At 41.0% G+C, this 18699-nt stretch overlaps 2 protein-coding genes across 3 annotated transcripts in view; both read right to left on the bottom strand.

The window, feature by feature from the left end:
* Positions 1–2852: 2852 nt before the first annotated feature.
* Positions 2853–14635, bottom strand: LOC115147802 (protein mono-ADP-ribosyltransferase PARP3-like). Its single transcript, XM_029690093.1, has 9 exons — positions 14625–14635; positions 13502–13667; positions 13246–13369; positions 12507–12733; positions 12155–12313; positions 9382–9468; positions 8953–9136; positions 5431–5574; positions 2853–3478 (listed from the first exon to the last, which is right to left on the bottom strand). Exons 1-9 carry the CDS (start codon positions 14633–14635, stop codon positions 3309–3311), a joined length of 1272 nt encoding a protein of 423 aa, XP_029545953.1. The 3' UTR covers positions 2853–3308.
* Positions 14636–17793: 3158 nt separating this feature from the next.
* Positions 17794–18699, bottom strand: part of LOC115207886 (metabotropic glutamate receptor 2) — a 59221-nt gene continuing 58315 nt past the window's right edge. For both annotated transcript variants that reach the window (XM_029775425.1, XM_029775424.1), the window contains one exon: positions 17794–18576. In XM_029775425.1, the coding sequence (XP_029631285.1) occupies positions 18503–18576 (74 nt within the window). In that variant the 3' untranslated portion in view covers positions 17794–18502. The remainder of the gene's footprint in view (positions 18577–18699) is intronic.

The raw sequence follows: 18699 nt of genomic DNA, 5'->3' as shown, positions 1-18699 counted from the left end.
CTACCTTACAACAGGCCTACAAGCCCTCAGTCCAGCCTCTCTCAGCCTATTGCGGACAGTCTGAGCACTGATGGAGGGGTTGTGCGTTCCTGGTGTAACTCGGGCAGTTGTTGTTGCCATCCTGTACCTGTAACACAGGTGTGATGTTCGGATGTACCGATCTTGTTACACGTGGTGTGCCACAGCGAGGACAATCAGCTGTCCGTCCTATCTCCCTGTAGCGCTGTCTTAGGCGTCTCACAGTACGGACATTGCAATTTATTGCCCTGGCCACATCTGCAGTTCTCATGCCTCCTTGCAGCATGCCTGAGGCACATTCATGCAGATGAGCAGGGACCCTGGGCATCTTTCTTTTGGTGTTTTTCAGAGTCAGAAGAAAGGCCTCTTTAGTGCCCTAAGTTTTCATAACTGTGACCTTAATTGCATACCGTCTGTACGCTGTTAGTGCCTTAATGACTGTTCCACAGGTGCATGTTTATTAATTGTTTATGGTTCAATGAACAATCATGGAAAACAGTGTTTAAACCCTTTACAATGAAGATCTGTGAAGTTATTTGGATTTTTACAAATGATCTTTGAAAGACATTGTCCTGAAAAAGGTCAGTTTCTTTTTTTGCTGAGTTTATGTTCAGAGTCGGAAATACAGAGCGAAATTAAAACAATAATGTCCAGAACGAAGACACAAGTAGGTATTGTATTTGTCACGGTTGTCGTCGGTGAAGGAGGACCAAAACGCAGCAGGTATGTGTATGCTCATCTTGAGAATTTATTAACTTCAAAAATGAACGTACAAAAAATAACAAACAAACGAAAACCACGAACGAACGAACGACAAACAGTCTGGTAACGCATAAGGCTGAACACAGAACAATCACCCACAAATACCAAACACAAACACACCCTACTATATGGGACTCTCAATCAAAGGCAGATAGACAACACCTGCCTTCAACTGAGAGTCCCAACCCCAATTAACCAAACATAGACATACACTTACTAGACTCCACATAGAAATACTTAAAAATAAACCAAAACCCGGAATTACTAAATCAACCACCCTTTTAACAAAAACACACCACCCTGAACCACATAAAACAAATACCCTCTGCCACGCCCTGACCAAACTACAAAAACAATTAACCTTATACTGGCCAGGACGTGACAGTATTGCATTAGTAAAGGTACAGTATTCAGACTTTATATCCAGTAAAGGTAAAGAGAACAGTCCTCCAATAACAAAAATTACAGTTGGCAAATAACACAATTACTGTACATTGAAAATCTTGCTACATTATTTGTCTGTTCAAAGTAAATATCTAGACTAGTAGATTTACAATAAGGATTGTAATTTTGAGTACAGTATATATATTTTTTTTACATTTTAGTCATTACAGTAGTGAGCGCATACATTTTCATTTGTACTGGTCCCTCATGGCAATCAAATCCACAACGCTGGCATTGCAAGTTCCATGTTCTACCAACTGAGCTCAGGTTACGAGTAAATCTGCCAACAGCAAAATACAATAGACCAGCTATTCCCCCCAGGGGTACGCGCAATGCCATCAGGGGTACGCCAAATAAAAATGTGTTTCACATTTTCAAACAGTGCATTTCGATTTTCCAATGGGGCTATACATTTGGGTGATGTTTTTTTCTCGCCTGAGTAGCCTCATTTCACTGCACAAAATGTAATTAAACCATCTAGTGTTCAGCGAAATAACAAGCAAAAGCCATGACAGGGAGACATAGTGGAGTGGTAATGCGCGTGCAAGCAGTTGCTCCTGAAGCCACTTGGGTACACTGCAGCATCCACCGAGAGGCTCTTGCTGCCAAGGAAATGCCTGATAGCTTGAAAGATGTTTTGGACACTACAGTGAAAATGTTTAACTTTGTTAAAGCAAGGCCCCTGAACTCTCGCTTATTTTCTGCTTTATGCAATGATATGGTCAGCGACCATGTAACGCTTTTACAACATACAGAAGTGCACTGATTATCGAGGGGCATAGTACTGACACGTTTTTTTTTAAATTGAGAGACGAGCTTAAAGTTTTCTTTACTGACAATAATTGTCACTTGTCTGAACTCTTGCATGATGATGAGTTTCTCACACGACTGGCCTATCTGGGTGATGTTTTTTCTCGAATGAATGATCTGAATCTAGGATTACAGGGACTCTCCGCAACTATATTCAATGTGCGGGACTAAATTGAGGCTATGATTAAGAAGCTGGAGGTCTTCTCTGTCTGCATTAACAAGGACAACACACAGGTCTTTCCATCATTGTATGAATTTTGTGTGCCTATTAACTCAAGCTTACAGACAATGTCAAATGTGATATAGTGAAGCACCTGAGTGAGCTGGGTGCGCAATTATGCAGGTAGTTTCCAGAAACGGACAACACAAACAACTGGATTCGTTATCCCTTTCATGCCCTGCCTCCAGTCCACTTACCGATATCTGAACAAGAGACCCTCATTGAAATTGCAACAAGCGGTTCTGTGAAAATTGTATTTAATCAGAAGCCACTGCCAGATTGTTGGACAGGGCTGCGCTCAGAGTGTCCTGTCTTGGCAAATCGCGCTGTTAAGACACTGATGCCCTTTGCAATCACGTACCTATGTGAGAGTGGATTCTTGGCCCTCACTAGCATGAAAACTAAATATAGGCACAGACTGTGTATGGAAAATGTTTTAAGACTGAGACTCTCTCCAATACAACCTAACACTGCAGAGATATGTGCATCCTTTCAAGCACACCCTTCTCCTGTGGTGAGTTATTCACAATTTTTGATGAACAAATAAAGTTTTATATTTACAGTAAGATGTCTAAATAAAGAGCAAAAGTATTCATTATTATATTATTATTTGTGCCCTGGTCCTATAAGAACTCTTTGTCACTTCCCACGAGCCGGGCTGTGATAAAAACACACTCAATCTTACGTTTAATAAATGTATTGTATAGTGTGTGTGTGTGTGTGTAGCGGGCTTACAATGATGGCAAAAAACAACATTAGAGAGTGCGCTGACCCTGGTGCTAGAGGGGGTACGCAGCTGGAGGTTAAATGTTTGAAGGGGTACGGGACAATTAAAAGTTTGGGAACCACTGCAATAGACCATGGAAGACTGTTCACTCAAAGCCTGTTAGGATACTATAAAGGACAAGGCACAGAGTATTTATATGATATTATAGGGAACTTTGGTTGGAAATTGCACACAGTGACAGAGGTGTCTATTGATAAAAAATAATGACTTGAATAATACCATCTACTAGAATGCATAGGTGCCTCCTCCCTCTCTCCTTGTCTCCAGTTAAAACTTGAGCTCCAGCAGGTAGCGGATGCGACACTGGTTCTCCTTGTAGACCAGGTACTTGCTGTTGCAGAAGTAGCTGTCCTTGTACTGGGGCTGCTTGGTGGGTTTACCCTGAGGCACAGCCACCTGCTTACCATCCAGAGTCAGGAAGATGTCCTTGGACGGGTCTGAAACAATACAACAGTGTTGACTACACAACCATACTGATGCCTTCTTCTGGATATCGTCTGACCATCTACCAGATGTTTAGAAATACAGTGACCACTTCATTAGAATATACACTACCGTTCAAAAGTTTGGGGTCACTTAGAAATGTCCTTGTTTTTGAAAGAAAAGCACATTTTTGTCCATTAAAATAACATCAAATTGATCAGAAATACAGTGTAGACATTGTTCATGTTGTAAATGACTATTGTAGCTGGAAACGGCTGGAAACGGCTTTAATGGAATATCTACATAGGTGTTCCGAGGCCCATTATCAGCAAGCATCACTCCTGTGTTCCAATGGCACGTTGTGTTAGCTAATCCAACTTTATCATTTTAAAAGGCTGATTGATCATTAGAAAATCCTTTTGCAATTATGTTAGCACAGCTGAAAAATGCTGTCCTGCTTAAAGAAGCAATAAAACTGGCCTTCTTTAGACTAGTTGAGTATTGTAACGGACATCGTATAAAGGGGACCAAGGCGCAGCGCGTTGCGTGCTCATAATTATATTTTAATGAAAACGAACACTTATACAAAAGAAACAAAACAACAGGCAACAGTTCTGTCAAGTTACGAAACAGAAAACAACTACCCACAAAACACAATAGAAAAAAAACCAACTTAAATATGATCTCCAATTAGAGACAACGCGAACCAGCTGTCTCTAATTGGAGATCATCCCAAAAACCTCCAACATAGAAATAGAATAATAGAACTAAACATAGAAACAAAAAACATAGAATGCCCACCCATATCACACCCTGACCTAACTAAACAGAGAAAAAAAACGCTCTCTTAGGTCAGAGCGTGACAAGTATCTGGAGCATCAACATTTGTGGGTTCGATTACAGATTCAAAATGGCCAGAAACAAAGTACTTTCTTCTGAAACTCGTCAGTCTATTCTTGTTCTGTGAAATTAAGGCTATTCCATACAAGAAATTGCCAAGAAACTGAAGATCTCGTACAACGCTGTGTACTACTCCCTTCACAGAACAGCACAAACTGTCACTAACCAGAATAGAAAGAGTGGGAGGCCCCAGTGCACAACTGAGCAAGAGGACAAGTACATTAGAGTGTCTAGTTTGAGAAACAGATGCCTCACAAGTTCTAAACTGGCAGCTCACATTAAATAGTGCCTGCAAAACACCAGTCTCAATGTCAACATTGAAGAGGTGACTCCGGGATGCTTGCCTTCTAGGCAGAGTTGCAAAGAAAAAGCCATATCTTAGATTGGCCAATAAAAATAAAAGATTAAGATGGGCAAAAGAACACAGACACTGGACAGTGGAACTCTGCCTAGATTTCTTGCATGGAATAGCCTTAATTTCTCAGAACAAGAATAGACTGACGAGTTTCAGAAAAAAGTACTTTGTTTCTGGCCATTTTGAGCCTGTAATCGAACCCACAAATGTTGATGCTCCAGATACTCAAACAAGTCTAAAGAAGGCCAGTTGTATTGCTTCTTTAATCAGAATAACAGTTTTCAGCTGTGCTAACATAATTGCAAAAGGGTTTTCTAATGCTCAATCAGCCTTTTAAAATGATAAACTTGGATTAGCTAACACAACGTGCCATTGGAACACAGGAGTGATGCTTGCTGATAATGGACCTCCTTACACCTATGCAGACATTCCATTAAATATCAGCCGTTTCCAGCTACAATAGTCATTTACAACATGAACAATGTCTACACTGTATTTCTGATCAATTTGATGTTATTTTAAATGGACAAAGAATTAGCTTTTCTTTCAAAAACAAGAACATTTCTAAGTGACCCCAAACTTTTGAACGGTAGTGTATATAAAGACAGACTAGCCATGGCAGAGACAATAACAGTGAATAGATTTTGTCACCAGGGTAAGGGAGTGAGTTGGCCTTAGACCAGAAGTGAGCTATGAGTGGTGGTGCTGTACCTGGTTCCAACTGTCCTCTAGCCACCACACTGTCGTAGCCATCAGGAGCCTTCCTCAGGGAGCTGTCATCCTTCGTGATGGTGTGCTCCTTCCCTAGCACCACCTCATTCAGAAACATCACCCCGATGCCTTCAGATGTATGCACTACACAGGGACAGGACACAGAGACATGGCTTTTAGGGAGGTCCTTTTAACCGCCTAGAGTCGATGTCCATGCCCCTGCAGAAATCAAATTAGCATAATAAGCTAGAAATGTGTTTTTTTGCATGGGCTGCGTCTCAATCCCCGACATCCGCCGTTGTTGGTCATCCCCACCTGCGGTGAAAGTTGGCAGAGCTACTGCGGTGTTTGTCAGACCAGGACACATCCCGAAAATCGGTCTTCTCACGAAAATGTCTGTAGCGTCTCAACGGTTTGGCCGACAAAAGCTATTATGAACCCTCTATGGAAAGATGAGGCTCTCAACCCCCACAAGCATCCAGGAACTCGTCTGAAGTCTCTACCGCCAATTTGCCAATTAAGTCTGTTGCGTCTGAACAGTTTGGGCAACACACTAATATGACCCCTCTCATGAACACATACAGTACCAGTCAAAAGTTTGGACACTGTAAGGGGTGCATACTGGCGGCAGAGAAGTCAGGCGCAGGAGAGCAAAAAACTGTGGTTACAACGGCGCAGTTTAATAAAAAAATACCACCGGAAACAGATCAATAAATCAATTGGTACAAAACCCGTCGCACACCAGACATAACGTGCACAAGCACTTACAATAAACAATTCCGGACAAGGACATGGGGGGAACAGAGGGTTAAATACACAACATGTAATGATGGAATTGAAACCAGGTGTGTGGGAAGACAAGACAAAACAAATGGAAAATGAAAAGTAGATCGATGATGGGGTAGAAGGCCGGCGATGCCGACCGCCGAATGCCGCCCGAACAAGGAGAGGCACCGACTTTGGCGGAAGTCGTGATAGACGCACCCACTCATTCCAGAGTTTTTCTTTATTTTTACTATTTTCTACATTGTAGAATAATAGTGAAGTCATCAAAACTATGAAACAACACATATGGAATCATGTAGTAACCAAAAAAGTGTTAAACAAATCAAAATATATTTTATATTTGAGATTCTTCAAAGTAGCCACCCTTTGCCTTGATGACAGCATTGCACACTCTTGGCATTATCACAACCAGCTTCATGAGTTAGTCACGTGGAATTAATTTCAATTAACACGTGTGCCTTTGTTAAAAGTTTTAAAAATATATATATTTCCTTCTTAATGAGTTCGAGCCAGTCAGTTGTGTTGTGACAAGGTAGGTGTGGTATAGAGAAGATAGCCCTATTTGGTAAAAGACCAAGTCCATATTATGTCAAGAACAGCTCAAATAAGCAAAGTGAAACAACAGTCCATCATTACTTTAAGACATGAAGGTTAGTCAATACGTAAAGCTTCAAGAACTTTGAAAGTTCTTCAAGTGCAGTCGTTCAAAATCCATCAAGCGCTATGATGAAACTGGCTCTCATGAGGACCACCACAGGAAAGGATGACCCAGGGTTACCTCTGCTGCAGAGGATAAGTTCATCAGAGTTAACTGCTCCTCAGATTCAGCCCAAATAAATGCTTCACCGAGTTCAAGTAACAGACACATCTCAAAATCAACTGTTCAGAGGAGACTGTGTGAATCAGGCCTTCGTTGTCGAATTGCTGCAAAGAAACCACTACTAAAGGACACCAAGAAGAGACTTGCTTGGGCCAAGAAACATGAGAAACGGACATTAGACCGGAGGATATCTGTCCTTTGGTTTGATGAGTCCAAATTTTGAGATTTTTGGTTCCAACCGCGTGTCTTTGTGAGACGCAGAGTAGGTGAACGGATGATCTCTGCATGTGTGGTTCCCACCGTGAAGCATGGAGGAGGAGGTGTGATGGTGCTTTGCTGATGACACTGTCAGTGATTTATTTAGAATTCAAGGCACACCTAACTAGCATGGCTACCACAGCATTCTGCAGTGATACGCCATCCCATTTGGTTTGCTCTTAGTGGGACTATCATTTGTTTTTCAACAGGACAATGACCCAAAGCACACCTCCAGGCTGTGTGAGGGCTATTTGACCAAGAAAGAGAGTGATGGAGTGCTGCATCAGATGACCTGGCCTCCACAATCACCCAACCTCTACCAAATTGAGATGGTTTGGGATGAGTGAAGGAAAAACAGCCAACAAGTGCTCAGCAAATGTGGGAACTCAATCAATACTGTTGGAAAAGTATTCCTCATGAAGCTGGTTGAGGAAATGCCAAGAGTGTGCAAAGTTGTCTTCAAGGCAAAGGGTGGCTACTTTGAAGAATCTGAAATATATATATATTTAGATTTGTTTAACACTTTTTTGGTTACCACATGATTCCATGTGTGTTATTTCGTAGTTTTGATGTCTTCAGTATTATTCTACAATGTAGAAAATAGTAAAAATAAATAAAATCTCTTGAATGAGTAGGTGTGTCCAAACTTTTGACTGGTACTGTATATGACAGTTGTTTTGCTCTAGGACACCCACAAGCCTGACAAGACTCGTCTGAAGTTACCCGGTAAGAGTTTTTAAAAAATGAATGGAAGTATATATAGAAGTAGTTAAATGTGTCGTCCCCCCCAAAAAGGGGTTAAATATGTATCCCCAAAAATGATTTTCTGATCTTTCTTATATCTCTCAGATATATAGTGAATTCAGAAAGTATTCAGACCACTTGACTTTTCCCACATTAGACTTATTCAAAAATTTATTTTTTTAAATTCCCCTTGTTTATCTACACATAATACCCATAATGACAAAGCAAAAACAGAAAGTATCACATTTGCATAAGTATTCAGACCCTTTACTCAGTACTTTGTTAAAGAACCTTTGGCAGCGATTACAGCCTTGAGTCTTCGTTGGTATGATGCTACAAGCTTGGCAGACCTGTATTTGGGGAGTTTCTACCATTCTTCTCTACAGATCCTCTCAAGCTCTGTCAGGTTGTATGGGGAGCGTTGCTGCACAGCTATTTTCAGGTCTCTCCAGAGATGTTCTATCGGCTCTGGCTGGGCCACTCAGGGACATTCAGTGTGATTGGAGTTCCACATCTTTATTTTTAGTGAAACTTAAAATAAACCAAGAAACAAACAACAACCGTGCAGTACTGAGGTGCAACATGCACTCACTCAAAAACAATATCCCACAAAGCAGGTGGGAAAAGGGAACCCTTAAGTATGATCCCCGATTAGAGACGATGAACATCAGCTGCCTCTAATTGGGAACCATACCAAGAGCACCAACGTGGAAATATATAACCTAGAACACCCCCTAGTCACGCCCTGACCTACTACACCATAGAGAACCAAGGGCTCTCTATGGTCAGGGCGTGACAGTGTGTTAACATTAATCATCCTGAATTATTTCAGTTTTTCACGTAACAAAATGTGAAGAAAGTCAAGGGGTCTGAATACTTTCCAAATGCACTATAACGCAGGGGTAGAACCTCACCGTAATTAGCAGAGTTGCTGATCTCCGAAGCAAAGTAGATGCCCCTGCCTACACAGCCCCCTGACTGGGGCATGAAGTGACTATACAGGCCACCGTTCAAGATGGCCGCAACCATTGCCACGTTGGTGCCGTGCCGCAGCAGACGCCGGTTCTCCAGATTGTCATTCTCCCTGAACCGCTCCGCCTGCCGAAAACAATGCCCACACACAGATATGCAGATAGGAGAACAGAATCCTTGACCTAATGCACACAAACATATTCACTATAATAGAGGAACCTGTGTGTACATTTAAGGCAAAAAAATAAGAGATTCTCAACTTCATTACAACAATCATGCTCACAACAAATAAGTAATGAATCAATACAAATTAATTCTGTATTACATGCTAACATTATTTTGATGAAGTAGTTGTGTCATGTGTTACCCACCTCAATCTCACTCTCTACCTCCCAGACATCTATAATCTTTGGCTGGCTGTGGCTATATGCAGTGGCCTTCAGGTATTTCTCAATTACCTTTAAATTAGACAAGAACGAAAATACAATGGAAGCTCAACAATTACTTTAGACTACAGAGAAGAATATTGTATATCATTTTGTCTCAGTAAACAGTCGCCTATATTGCATTTATGTCACAAAATGTGACCAAATCAAATCAAATTATATTAGTCACATGCGCCGAATACAACACCGAATACATGCGCCGAATACAACCTGACAGTGAAATGCTTAATTACAAGCCCCCAACCAACGTTGCAGTTTAAAAAATATGAATAAGAAATAAAAGTAACTAGTAGTTAAACAGCAGCAGTAAAATAACAATAGAGCGACTATATACAAGGGGTACCAGTACAGAGTCAATGTGCGGGGGCACCGGTTAGTCAAGGTAACTGAGGTAATATGTACATGTAGGTAGAGTTATTAAAGTGACTATGCATAGATAATAATAGAGTAGCAGTGGCGTAAAAGGGGGGGGGGGAAATGCAAATTGTCTGGGTAGCCATTTGATTAGATGTTCAGGAGTATTTTGGCTTGGGGGTAGATGCTGTTTAGCAGCCACTTGGACCTAGACTTGGCGCTCCGGTACAGCTTGCCATGTGGTAGCAGAGAGAACAGGCTATGACTAGGGTGGTTGGAGTCTTTGACAATTTTTACGGCCTTCCTCTGACACCGCCTGGTATAGAAGTCCTAGATGGCAGGAAGCTTGGCTCCAGTGATGTACTGGGCCATACGCACTACCCTCTGTTGTGCCTTGCGGTCGGAGGCTGAGCAGTTGTCATACCAGGTAGTGATGCAACGAGTCAGGATGCTCTCGATGGTGCAGCTGTAGAACCTCTTAGTCTTGTATTTCCGCTTTACCTGTTTGATGGTACGTCGGAAGGCATAGCAGGATTTCTTATAAGCTTCCGGGTTAGAGTCCCGCTCCTTGAAAGCGGCAGCTCTAGCCTTTAGCTCAGTGCGGATGTTGCCCGTTGTTGGAATCGACTAAACTTTGAACATTGAGATATTAAATAAATGATAGAGACAAAGCCTTGAATAGAGAGAGTTTGTAAAAAGCCAGAAGGCTTTGGAATGTGTTTGATGGAGGAGAGGAGAGCGATGTGTTGATATAGGGAAGACAGATGGATATCTGTGGATCAGGAGGTGAGGGGTGAGGTCAGTTCCCCTTAAGGGAGTAATCAGGGTTGGTATCTGGTTACCTTCTTTCCTGTGGAGCCATGAACTGTAAAGAGGAGTGTCTTAAGTAGGATGCATATAAACTGTGATTTCTGAAATGTTTAGCGGTCTGATTTCAGCTGTACAGAACCTTTTGGAAAGATTAAACTTGGTTAAAGCTTCTCTAGTGTCCGTGAGTTATTTACTCTGAAAAATAAGAACCTAACACCGTAATCCATGGCTTCTGGCTTGGGTATGTACTTACGGTCACTTTGGGGACGACGTCATCGATGCACTTATTGATGAAGCCAATGACTGATGTGGTGTACTCCTCAATGCCATAGGAAGAATCCCGGAAAATATTAGAGTCTGTGCTAGCAAAACAGTCCTGTAGCTTAGCATCTGCTTCATCTGACCACTTTTTATTGATCGAGTCACTGGTGCTTCTTGTTTTAATTTTTGCTTGTAAGCAGGAATCAGGATAATAGAATTATGGTCAGATTTGCCAAATGGAGGGTGATGGAGAGCTTTGTACGCGTCTTTGTGTATGGAGTAAAGGTGGTCTAGAGTTTTTTTCCCCTCAGGTTGCACATTTAACATGCTGATAGAAATTTGGTAAAACCGATTTAAGTTTCCCTGCATTAATGTCCCCTGCCATTAGGAGTGCCGCCTCTGGATGAGCGTTTTACTGTTTGCTTATGGCGGAATACAGCTCATTGAGTGCGGTCTCAGTGCCAGCATCGGTCTGTGGTGGTATGTAGACAGCTACAAAAAATACAGATGAAAACTCTAAATATATAGTGTGGTCTACAGCTTATCATGAGATACTCCATCTCAAGAGTGCAAAACCTGGAGACTTCCTTAGATATCGTGTTGTTTACATATTTGAATAGTCCACCACCCCTTGTCTTACCAGACGTTCTTACCTGCCGATACAGCGTTTAACCAGCCAGCTGTATGTTGATAAGGTCGTTGTTCAGCCACAACTCCGTGAAGCGTAAGATATTACAGTTTTTAATGTCCCGTTGGTAGTTTAATCTTCCTCATATGTCATAGATTTTATTTTCCATTGCACATTAGCTAGTAGAACAGAAGGCAGGGGGGGTTTATTCGATCGCCTACAAATTCTCAGAAGGCAGCCCGACCTCCATCCTCTTTTTCGCTGTTGTCTCTTCAAGCAAATGGCGGGATTTGTGCCTGTTCCTGGGAAAGCAGTATGTCGTTCACGTCGGGCTCGTCGGACTCGTTAAAGGAAAAAAAACCTTCTGCCAGTTTGTGGTGAGCAATCGCTGATCTGATGTCCAGAAGTTATTTTCGGTCATAAGAGACAGAAGCACCAACATAATGTACATCATTTGTAAAAAAAAAAACAAGTTACAAATAACGCAAAAAAACTAACGGTTAGGAGCACGTAAAATGTCAGCCATCTTCTCCGGCGCCGTCTTACAATCAGTATCACTAAAGATTTGTATGACTATGATTTTTACATCTACAACAATACAGCCATGTTTGCATAAAATTAAACTTCCATTAGAGGCCACAGTACCTTGAATTCCTGTGTTTCTCTTTCTAGTAGACAGAGTTTACAGTTGAGAGACAGATATTTCTGGTCCAGTGAATGAGGTACTTTCTCCACCTCCATCAGCTCCTGGGTCTTCTCAGTCTCAGCCTTCAGGTTCTGGGCTATCTCTTTATCAGCCAGCACCTGCAGGGAGCAGCAGAAGGAGGGAGAGATGGGACCAGGCCTGGAAAAAACGACTTATGATTATAGCCAGGAGTTTTACCTATTACCAAAACTCTGGGTCTTTGTAGGCTATAAAAAAAACTTTTGGCCCTAAATAGTACTGACCAATATCAATGTCATTCCACAAAGTACAAGTTGATTAAGTAGATCTCACCAGAAGCATCTCCTTCTTCTTCTTCTCTATCTCAGAGCTGTCGATGACCTGGGGCCTTTCACGTCCAAAGTTGTGTGGGATGGTGGTGAAGAACTTGGAGGAGAGCTCCTCCAGTTTGGTACTGCTGGTCTGGCTGGCATTCATAGCTCCCTCAATCTCCTCCAGCACTTTAAAGCCCTTGGCGATCTGCAGCTTGCTCAGCTTCCCCAGGGGTATCTCCTTTATGTCTGGTGGTCCAACAACCAGGGAAGAAATGATGATTATACACATATTACCGCTCTGTCTGAGTTCATATGTTAGACATGTTTTATATAGCTCTATGTTGACTACTCTCCTCTACATTGGTCAATGTGGTTGTTGGGGAACTCGCAATACAGCTGAATAAGCTTCGGTCCAAATCAATCAATTGTTCAGTCAGGCGCCATTTACATTATTGATCAGGCAGACTGGGTTTTATATGGATTAGACATTTATCTCCAGATCGCCAGGCTTTACCCTCTACTTAAATGACTCTAGTTACTCTTTGGTCACAGAGACTTCAGTTTAACAGCCAAGTACTGTATATAATTCCACTGAGAGTAGAATACAAAACAACATGCAGTCCAGTCAAACAGGTATGTTACTTAATAGAACATGTGTACATAGACAGACATCACCCAGGCTTAATGACTGAGGAACAGAGGATTGTTTCAGTGCTGTAGCGGTAAAGGTGGTGTGTTGGACTAAGATTGGCACCCACCCAGGTCCATGCACTCCATGTCGTTGCTAAAAATGAGATGGATGAGCTTCTGTGTGGGGTTATTCAGGGTGCAAGGCAGAATGTTTTGGGGCCCCTTGACAATCTTCCCATCAACATTGTCCACCTGCAAAAGCCAGACGAGAGCATGCTATAATTGACACAGCAAAGCAATAATGAGTGAGAGTCAAAGAAGCAGTCTGACTACCTATCTATCAGAGTCCTTAGCAGTACTTAGTCCCTAGCACACCGCCGTTACCTTGACCTCTGCATCCTGGCCTCCATCCACCTTTATCAGGGTGTACTTCTCCGGGTGAGACACAAAGTTGTCCCGCTCCTTCCAGCTGTTCATCATCTTGTCTTTGAACTTCTTCTCAAAGTCTTTGATGGCTTTGTCTGGGCTGACATAGGGTACACTGCCCTCCCTGACTCAGGTGGCAGTTGTGATTGTTTTATCAAACATGGTCTGACCATTTGTATCCATCTTGATTTACCTACCGTACACTCTTTTAATGTAAATAGCCATCTCAATTATGGACAGTACTGTGTCATGATTTGGTTTCATATTTGCACAAAGTATGGTACACTATATCTGGTAAAAGTGTAGCAGGTTTAACTTTTAAACAGAGATCTCTATACCGAAAGCTCTTCCATTACTTCGTCAACTGTGCAGTGCATAGGTGATTGGAATGGCTGATGTTTACTCAATTATGTTAACATGTGAATGTCATGGTCTCAGAACGAGTTTTAAGTGTGTAACACCAAAATTGGCTCACAGAATTTATTCATAGCCAGCTTTTGCTATTTATTGGTGTCATTGTATGTACTCATCCGAAATGAAGTATACAGTATGGCTGTATTTAAACAGCAATTGTCTAAAATATCAGAATTGGGCTGCCTGTCTAAAGGCAGCCTATTAGCCTTCATAGGCTGTGTTTACACATGCAGCCCAATATTTTTTTTTTCTTTTGACCAATCAGACCAGCTCTGAAAAAGAGCTGATGTGAAATGTTCTGATGTGATTGGTCAAAAGAGCAATTAGTGGGAAAAATATCAGTATTGAGCTGCCTTTGTAACTGCAACCAGTATGGCTACTGATGTAGGAAATTATACATTTGTAGTGCTGCCATGTGCCCCTAAAATGGAAGATCCTTTTGTGGTATGTTATGCAAATGTCCTTATCTCAAATATTTGCATGTCCACTTAGTCACAGTCAATTGTACCTCTAACTGATAGATGAATAGTGTATGATAAGAGGAACTACAGATATTTTGTCTTGTGTTACAGAAATTTACATGAGGCCTGATTCCGACTTAGGAATTTACGCCTTTCCTGTTCATGCCTTTCCTTCACACTTCTCAGTAGTTGGTATTCAGACTCACCTTATGCACATAACGGGCTCCAGGCCTGGTTCCCTTGCGCGCTGAATAAATGTAATTCAACTGAAAACCCTCCAATTTTCTGGCCAACATATTTTCTTGTGGAGTTTTCATTCAATAGGGTTTACAGTGCATTTATGTTAAGCCATCCCTTTAAATACGATGTACCTTCTAGTTAGAATTTTGTCGACATACTCAGTAGAATATATTGAGAGAATGGATTCAGAATATTAGGGATCAGTGAAAGAAATCCCTCTAAATAAACGCATATTCGTCTCCGTTTCAGCACCAATTGGTAGATTAAAAAAATACTCTGAAAATGGTGGTTTGATTCATTCTGAAAATGGTGGTTTGATTCATTCTGAAAATGGTGGTTTGATTCATTCTGAAAATGGTGACATTAAGTTCTTTAACCCATGGTAATGTTGGAAGATTAGTGTACAACTGTAGGCTATACCCTCGTCTATTGCCTGCAATAACCATGGAACTGTGTGATGACACAGCCAAGTACTGCATTGTGTTCAAACTGTTATGCTTGGTCTGAGCTCTTTTTTTTATATTATCAACTGTTACTAAGGATCCTCAGCAAGAACCACATGGCCGTGACGGCATTTACAGAGGAAGCAAATGAAGGTAAACAAAACAATGTAATTAAATGAAACGATAATCTAGGCTATACCAACTGAAGGGAACTAACAGTAAATTGGCAGTTGAATATGTGTTGTTATTAGGCCTACTGACGGTCGATACTGATAGTGGATAATATTTAACATGATAGAAATAGGAGACGGAGAAAGTCGGGGTGGCCTATAATTAACACATTCAAGAGTTCCCATCCCTGCAAGTTAAAAGGCTGTACATTTTAAATTCTGCGTAATGGCACAGCTTTTCATAAACTTTACTGTGGGAATGTTGATATGTTGATATGCTTCAGTTTGCTGCTATATGACTGATTTCACATTTGTCTCCAGCGATTATAAGGTCAAATATATCTAAAGTGTCATCTATATTTACAATTCCCTTATCCAAACAAATTATTAATTTACCTAACTCTTAACGCTTATCAAGTTGTAAATTACACTGAATGGAGAAGGCTGTTATTTCTATCTGAAAAAAAAAAATGGTTCCACCATTGGCATGCCAGGACTGAGAAGAACTTGGACTAGGCTGAGGGGTGGGAGTGCCAAGAGACCTGAGGTGGCAGAGCAGAGTGCTCGGGTTGGGGTGTAGGTTTTGAACATAGCCTGAAGGTAGGGAGGGGTGTTGCTCTCTTACAAGGTGCCTGTATATTGTATTTCTAGGCTACCTCACCAGTAACTCTATATTTTCTTTTATTAAAGTTAGTCCTGATGTCTAAAAGCATCATTGACTACCCTCCTCTTGGAAATGTTGCAAATGTAGGAAATTGCAGTTGTCCTTCTAGAATATAAGGGTTCACATGATAAAGGCTACATTAGTGCTTTAAAAAACCTGTTTTATATTTTTGATTGAGAGGGACTGGCTGGTAGTAGAGGGATAGAGGTCTGGGCCTCAGTCCCATCCACATGCCAATGTGGTAGGCCTGGCTACACCCCATTACTCCAACACTGAATGACTAATCTGAGCGTGTCAGGAATGGATCAGCCTCGTGAGGAGCCAATTTGTACTACTCATCAGTTTTATGAAAAATAGAATAGGCTGTCATATTAGGCCATAATGAAGTGTGCATGGTCTGTGTTGAAACTAGCCATTACAACACATGGCCTCATCTATGGCACATTAGATTGAGTTAATCATCTGTTCTTTATCTGGGATTAATATAATGTAGGTACTGTCTGGGATTGTACTAGTTAAATGTATCAGCATCAATAATGTCATATCACTCAAATTAGTATCATAATCTGTGACAACAATCATGTAAATGTAGTAGATGTACCAGCTGGATTTTGCCTTTGTGGAGAAAGTTCACTTCATGCACACAAGATGGCAGTGTTGAATCATGGATGTGGTCCATCGTTCTAAGAAGAATCTGGCTCGTTCTCTTTCGACACTTCCGCAGAACAACTTTTGTTTGGTGTATTTTCAAAGGCACCTACAGAGGATTTTCTCTCATATAAAGTCATGTAGATGGTCCAGCTAATTTTCACTGAGAGGCTGTGGTCTGTTTGGTCTGCATGCTTTGCAGATGGTGAATTAAATAGACAAATATTTGGCAGCTTCCCATTTACTGTACACTTACCAACATACACTGAATGTACAAAACATTAAGAACGCCTTCCTAATATTGAGTTGCATCCCCCTTTTGCCCCCAGAACAGCCTCAATTTGTCAGGGCATGGAGTCAAGATGGTGTCAAAAGTGTTCCACAGGGATGCTAGTCCATTTTGAATCCATTGCTTCCCAAGTTGGCTGGATGTCCTTTTAGTTGGTAGACCATTCATGACACACACGGAAAACTGTTGACCATGAAGAACCCAGCAGCGTTGCAATTCTTGACACAAACCGGTGTGCCCGGCACCTACTACCATACCCCACTCAAAGGCACTACATCTGTTGTCTTGCCCATTCGCCCTCTGAATGGGACATTAACACAATCCATGTCTCAATTGTCTCTAGGCTTAAAAATCCTTCTTTAACCTGTCTCTTCCCTTTCATCTACACTGATTGAAGTGGATTTAACAAGTGACATCAATAAGGGATCAATACTTTCACCTGGATTCACCTGGTCAGTATGTCATGGAAATAGCATGTGTCCTCAATGTTTTGTACACTCGGTGAAACTAAAGTGAGGAATTGCACAAGGAATTGCACAAGCAAATAGTATTTTAGATAAATATTTGAATGATAAATATATTATGATAAATATTTGAATCACATATTGCATAAAGTAATATTTGCTTATGCTTCTCGTCTCAAGATGATTTGCATTATTTCTCCTGATGTTAGAGTTTAGAGTTAGAATGTTAGAGCACTCAAGAGTTGAAGAGGCTCATTAGGTGGCAGTTGGAGGTGGGTCAAGGTATGCCACTGGGATTCTCCAATAAATTAAGGTACGCTTTGTCTGGCTGAGGGTGGCATTTGTAAGTTGTTGGTATATTTTTATCAGTAATGGGTTCCTGTGATGTGGCTATGCCAGTTATCAGGCCTCCTGAAAATGTTTTAAATACTTGAAAATACCAACTGTTGATGTAGGTTTTTGAGTTTGAAGTTCTTGGAGGTGTTTCTGAGGGTTACTCATGCCGAGGCTCCAGGGTGATACAATTCTGTAATGAAATGTCATTAATTTTATTCACCTTTCCCAAAATGGTCTGTGGAATTCAAGAGCAGCGGTAACACGTAGGAGAATGGTTTCTATGCAACATAATACTTTAACTAAAATACACACACTAGCGTTTGATCACCTCCTTGGTGACTCTGTGTTAAGTAATGTGTCTTCTGATTGAATTACAGTTTAACTACACATTTTGTTTCAGTCAGACAGCCTGTGTATGAGAGTTATAAAATATTCAACACATCTGTAGTTTTCATATTAATAAAAAAAAAAACGTTTTATTTACATAAATTACAAGAAAGCACAAACTGGTTCACCAAAATCTACATTAAAAACATCTTGTATATATTACATTTAACAGATTTACTATAATTTACTCCATGTCTGAAGTAAAATCTTCAATAAAAAGAAGGGCTATAATACTGAATCTTTGACATCTCTTTTTAAAATTGCTACTAGTCAGAGAATGAAAACAGAATCGGGACATTGTACTCACATCACTAAGAGGATAACAAAATCTGGACAATCTTCTGTGTGACCTCTTTATTATCTGAAACAGCTGATTCTTGACTAGTGGTTATAGAAGTGTATACAATGGCAGCAGAGGAACATGAGGCTCAGTCTGTCAGTCTTCACAAAGATGAAGTCGTGGAGTCCACCACTTCTCGACCATTACACACCGTTGGTACAATATTGGAGGCTGAAGCTGCAGAAAGAGAATAGACCATTTTCTACAACACTTCTATCAGATTACAATCCACTGGCAGTCAGATTAGAGGTTAGAGAAGAAGATGGAGTAGAAAAGAACAACTCATTCTAAAATGTAGAG

Source organism: Salmo trutta, chromosome 14 (assembly GCF_901001165.1).
Source record: "Salmo trutta chromosome 14, fSalTru1.1, whole genome shotgun sequence".
In the NCBI taxonomy this organism is placed as follows: Eukaryota; Metazoa; Chordata; class Actinopteri; order Salmoniformes; family Salmonidae; genus Salmo; species Salmo trutta.
The sequence above is the reverse complement of the archived record's forward strand: the minus strand, read 5'-3'. Positions and strand labels throughout refer to the sequence as shown.